This window comes from Rhododendron vialii, chromosome 10a (assembly GCF_030253575.1).
Source record: "Rhododendron vialii isolate Sample 1 chromosome 10a, ASM3025357v1".
Lineage (NCBI taxonomy): Eukaryota > Viridiplantae > Streptophyta > Magnoliopsida > Ericales > Ericaceae > Rhododendron > Rhododendron vialii.
The window spans coordinates 24038162-24044134 of NC_080566.1; the positions used below are offsets into that span (position 1 = coordinate 24038162).

The 5973-nt window shown below is 45.1% G+C and overlaps 1 protein-coding gene across 1 annotated transcript; it reads left to right on the forward strand.

Moving 5' to 3' along the window:
- Nucleotides 1-233: 233 nt before the first annotated feature.
- On the forward strand, nucleotides 234-791 carry LOC131303018 (uncharacterized). Its single transcript, XM_058329810.1, has 2 exons — nucleotides 234-398; nucleotides 489-791. Exons 1-2 carry the CDS (start codon nucleotides 234-236, stop codon nucleotides 789-791), a joined length of 468 nt encoding a protein of 155 aa, XP_058185793.1.
- Nucleotides 792-5973: the final 5182 nt, after the last annotated feature.

Sequence of the window (5973 nt, forward strand, 5' to 3'; positions counted from 1 at the left end):
GAAGTCCCACCCCAAGGCGACATAAAACTTCTCCACGAAAGGAGAAGAATAGGAGTAAGAGTCGATCACCAGAACGGCGATGGGCTTCTTCAAGGAGAAGGAGGAGCAGGGGTCGAAGTTCTATCCTTGAAGAGGAGGGGACCAGAAAAGATCATAGGGACAGGTACGAGAGACCTAATTTCGATTGGAAAAAGAATAGATCCGACAAGATAAAGGGACTAGAAGACGAGACCATGACTGCACGAGAGGCAGAATGGAAGGCACTCAGTAATATTGCATCCTCCCCCTTTTCAAGGAAGCTACAGGATGCTAGGTTGCCGAGCAGGGTAAAGCATGGGACGTTTGTCCTCTACGAGACAGATGCTGATCCTGTGGCACACATCCAGCACTACCAGCAAGCAATGTTTATGCATGAAGAGGATAATGCAATTATGTGCAAGATGTTCCCATCAAGTTTGGGAAAGGTGGCTTTATCTTGGTTTCATAAGTTGGGACCACGCTCCATCCGAGGATGGGTGCAGTTGGCCGAAGAATTCACTGCCCGTTTCCTGACTAGCAGAAGGGCCCCAAAGACTTTTGAGAGCCTCTCTATTATGAAGCAAGAAGAGGATGAGCCGATCAGGAGTTATGCAAAAAAGTATTGGGAGACTTTCAACGAGAGTGAAGGTTGCAGTGAGGAGTACGCGATAGCAATGTTCAAGACCGGTTTACCTGTTCGGGGGGGGCTGCGTAAATCCCTGAACATGAGTCCAGTGCGAACATTGGCAAAATTAATGGAGCGGATAGAGTAGCAAGCCAGAAACGAGGATGACATACTCCGGGAGGATGGTAAGGTGGTTGCCGAGCAGGTCAAAGGTCCTACGAAGAAAGCAGATAAGCCAGAACCCAAAACTTATCGAGAAAGGAAAGACTATGGGCAGACTAAGAAAGAGCCGTACAAGGACAGACAAGCTCCTGATCCTAAGTCTTTCTTTTCTATTACCACGGTTTGGAAGGAGCCCATCTATAGGATTCTTTATCGAATAAAGAACCAGCCTTACTTCAAGTGGCCCCCAAGTCTAGGTGGAGATAAGAATACAAAACATGCTATGAATCAACACTGCAGCTACCACAAGAATTGGGGCCATATGACAGAGGATTGTGAGATGTTTAAAAAGTACCTTGATGATCTGGTCTCACGAGGCTATCTCAAAGAATTTATCCAGGAAGATCCCAAGGATAAAGGAAAAGCAATGGAGTTGGATTACGAACAAAATCCAAGGGGCATAATCCATATGATACATGGATTGGCCGAGCCTTATACGAGGAATGATGTGAGATTACTCCAAAGGCAGATCAAACACAGCCAACATGTGATGCGGTTGGGGAAGAAAAGAGGACGTGGCGAAGAAGTATGCAACGAGAGCATAATTTTCACGGATGAAGATTTGGGTGGAGTTCAGGTACCACACAATGATGCTTTGGTCATAACCCTATGAATTGGGGAGTATGAAATGGAAATAATCTTGGTGGATTCAGGGAGTTGCACAGAGGTGATGTATTATGATGCGTTCAGAAGCTGGGTCTGGCCCAGAAGGATTTGGAGCAATCCACAACACCCTTGGTCGGGTTTGGTGTAGGTGCCGTCTGGCCCCTTGGGAAAATAACGTATCCTGTCCGGGCTGGATCAGTGGTGTTGAGAACAGACTTTCTAGTGGTAGATGTTCCTTCTTCCTACAACGCGATTATAGGAAGAACCTGGTTTCACAAGATGAGAGCTGTCTCTTCTACTTATCCCCAGATGGTAAAATTTCTTGGGTCCAACGGGGTTGAAAAAATCCAAGGTAACCAAAAAATAGTACAACAGTGTTTGATTTACACCATCAAAAGACTCCCAAAGGCCCATCATGTTCATACGGTAGAGGTACCGGATCAACCGACTATCGAGGACGTCGGAAAGAACCCAACAGAAAGAGTAGTTGAAGGCTTAAAGAAAATACAGATTAACGAGACTAATCCTGATAATTATTTTCCGATTGGAGAGTCACTACTAGCAGAGGAAGAGGCTGAGTTAGTAAGTTTCCTAAAAATGTATGTTGACGTATTTGCCTGGATACCAGAGGAAATGCCCGGGGTGGATGCAGATTTCATCTGCCAGCACTTAAACGTTGATCCACAGCACAAGCCAGTCATTCAAAAGAAAAGGAAGGCGGCTGTATAGCATGTTGACGCTGTTATCGAAGAAGTAGATCGTTTGTTAGAAGCCGAAGCAATTCGAGAGGTCTACTATCCAGAGTGGTTATCCAACACTATGGTGGTCAAAAAGAAAAATGGAAAATGGCATGTTTGTGTGGATTTCACAGATTTAAACAAAGCATGCCCAAAGGATAGCTTTCCTCTTCCAAGGATAGACCAGTTGGTGGATGCAACTGCTGGGTACAAACGGATGAGTTTTCTCGACGCGTATCGAGGATATCATCAAATTGCTATGTTTGGGCCTATCAGGAGAAGACTTCTTTCACTACACCATGAGGGTTGTACTGTTATAGTGTCATGCCCTTTGGATTAAGGAATGCAGGGGCAACATATCAAAGACTGGCAACCATCATGTTCAAAAGGCTGCTCGGCAAAACTATGGAAGTTTACATAGACAATATGGTGGTAAAAAGTAAAACCAGACAAGGCCATATAGCAGATTTGAAGGAGGCTTTTGAAATCCTGAGGAAGTACAAACTAAAGCTCAATGCCTCGAAATGTGCATTTGGAGTCGGCTCTGGGAAGTTCCTAGGCCATCTGGTGACCGTAAGAGGGATCGAAGCTAATCCTGATCAAATAACAGCCTTGCAAAGGCTGCGGAGTCCCAAAACCACCAAGGAAGTCCAGAGCTTGACTGGAATGGCTGCAGCACTCAACAGATTTATCAGCAGGTCAAGTGATAAGTGCAGACCCTTCTTTCAGTTGTTAAAAAAGAGGGAAGGATTTGAATGGGGAGCAGAGTGCGAGCAAGCCTTTCAGGACCTAAAGAAGTATTTGGCCGAGGCCCCACTTTTGTCAACTCCACTGCCTGGTGAGTCTTTAATTTTTGTATTTGGCTATTTTTGAACATGCTGTAAGTGCAGTCCTGTTAAGGGATATGGGATCCAAGCAAATCCCTGTCTATTATGTGAGCAGAACATTGCTAGATGCAGAAACAATATATCTGCCACTCGAGAAATTAGTTTTGGCATTAAGGACAGCAACTAGGAAATTGCCACATTATTTCCAAATCCATAAAGTCATAGTTTATACTGAATTCCCATTGAAATCACTGCTACGAAAAGCAGACTTCTTCGGAAGAATTTCAACTTGGTCCGCCGAGTTAAGTCAGTATGATATTGGTTATCAACCATGCACGACAATCAAGGGCAAAGTGTTGGCTGATTTTGTGGCAGAATTCTCACCTGTGGTAGCACCTCTGCCACCTATGAGAAAGGGGCAGGAAACTGAACCACTAGCAAAGAAGAGTCAGGCCCCAGCCGAACAGGATTCCCTAAAGTGGAAGCTGTTCGTTGATGGATCAGCTTGTAATATTGGATCAAGAATTGGGGTTGTGCTTTTTCCTCCTGAAGGGGTGATGTTGGAACTATCTGTTCGGCTAGGATTCAGTGCGTCAAATAATGTGGCAGAGTACGAGGCACTTTTAGCTGGCTTGAGAAGTGCAAAAACCCTGAAGGTTAAACGAGTAAGAGTTTATTGTGATTCATAGCTTGTGGTTAATTAACTGTCCAAGGAATATGAAGCCCAGAGTGAAAGGATGGCGGCGTATGTGCAGGCAGCCAAGGATCTGCTTGATACCTTCGAAAGGGTATATGTCGAGCAGATAAGTTCTGGACAGAATGCCCACGCAGATTCACTAGCCTGGTTAGCTGTGGCCGTATCAATTGAGTTTAAAAGGAAGATAGCAGTGGAGTATTTGACTGAGCCGAGCATTGGAAGAAGCGTAGAGTAGGTCTTGGACGTGAACCAAGGTCCGAGTTGGATTGATCCAATTATGGAGTTCTTACGAGATGGGATACTCCCCACTGATAAAAAGGAGGCTCATAAAATTAAAGTAAAATCTGCACGATTTTGGCTATCACCTGAAGGAAAGCTGTACAGAAAGTCCTTCACTAGACCCTACTTGCTTTATGTGCACCCCGAGATGGTGCAGAAGTTTCTCCACGAGATTCATGAGGGAACATGTGGAAGCCATGCTAGGGGCAGATCTATTGCCCATCGAGCAATTACCCAAGGTTACTGGTGGCCACACATGCAAGAAGATGCTAAGGTTTATGTGAAAATCTATGAGAAGTGTCAGAAGTTCTCACCAATGATTCAAACGCCGGTAGAAGATTTGGTGCCGTTGACGAGTCCTTGGCCGTTTGCCTAATGAGGTATGGACATCGTGGGTCCACTCCATAAAGCGACAGGAAACAGGAAATTTCTGTTGGTAGTAACGGATTATTTCACCAAGTGGATCGAAGCGGAACCATTGGCTAAAATCACTGAACCAATGGTAGAAAGGTTCGTGTGGAAAAGCATCATTACTCGGTTTGGGGTCCCTTATTCATTGATTATGGATCATGGGTCCCAATTTCAGAAAAAGTTCAAAGCATTCTATGCCCAGTACGGAATAAGGAACTACTACTCAACCCCAGCCTACCCTCAGAGTCATGGACAGGCAGAAGCTTCCAACAAAACCATTCTTGATGGGATCAAGACAAGGTTGGATAAGGCAAAGGGAAAATGGCCCAATGAGCTGCCTTTGGTCCTGTGGGCGCACCAAACAACGCCAAGGAGGTCTACGGGAGAGACCCCCTATTCACTAGCATATGGTACAGAGGCAGTTATACCTCTGGAAATTGGTTTGCCAACCAACAGGACAACATTGGTTGAGATTGGGAGCAATGATAGAGCTCTCGAAATTGAGCTTGATCTTGCCAAAGAAAGAAGAGAGAGAGCCCTGGTTCATTTAGTGTAACGCCCCAAATTTTGGGTACGTTAAAAAGACAATTTATTGATAAAATCAAATGGAGTCTGGCTCATTATTACATCATAACTCTCACAAGAGTTCAATATTTACACAAATAAAGGAGGTTCTAGGGTTCCTAACTACAGCTCCACCTGCTCCTCCATCCTAGCCAGCTCCTCAGCTCCAAAAACCTCCAAGGTGTACTGTTCATCTTGATAATCTACAAGGTCTGACACATTATACTAGCGTCGCCACCGATATAATATGTCAGGGTCACCAAAAAGGCAACACCGTGAGCTACAAAAGCTCAACAGAAAAAATTCCATACCCGCTAACCCATAACTTACAAACAACAGGTTATACAATCATCGATTTCCACATGATACATGTATACACAGCTAACAATGACACATCCACATTCGTTAATCAACTATCGTTGGTGTCCAAGATTTTCTGTGTTTCTCCTACGCGACTCGTCGTAGACCGTGTCAACATTTTTATTTACAAATCAACCTTTCAAAATCATTTGTTTAACACACCCAACCTCGGTTCCGCCGTTCCGGGTTCCCGAGTATCCTCACAATGGTTCCGCCGTCCCGGTTCCCATTGGCACACAAAAACATTTGCATTGGCTCCGTACCGTGGATAACCAAGCCATACCTCACCATGGTTCCGCCGCTCCGGGTTCCCATGGGAACGCACACATTTTAAAACCCTCGGTTCCGCCGCTCCGGGTTCCCGAGTATCCCACAATGGTTCCGCCGCTCCGGGTTCCCATTTGGGGTTTTCAAAATCTAAACCCTCGGTTCCGCCGCTCCGGGTTCCCGAGTATCCCCACAATGATTCCGCCGCTCCAAGTTCTCATTGGGTTTTTCACAAATCTTACTTTTACACACGCACACAACTCACATAATGCCACCCAAAACCGGTCATTATGTAGTTTCAAAATATTTCCTTCCTCGGAAAACATTTCCTTTCATTAATCACACCCTAGGTGCCATGTT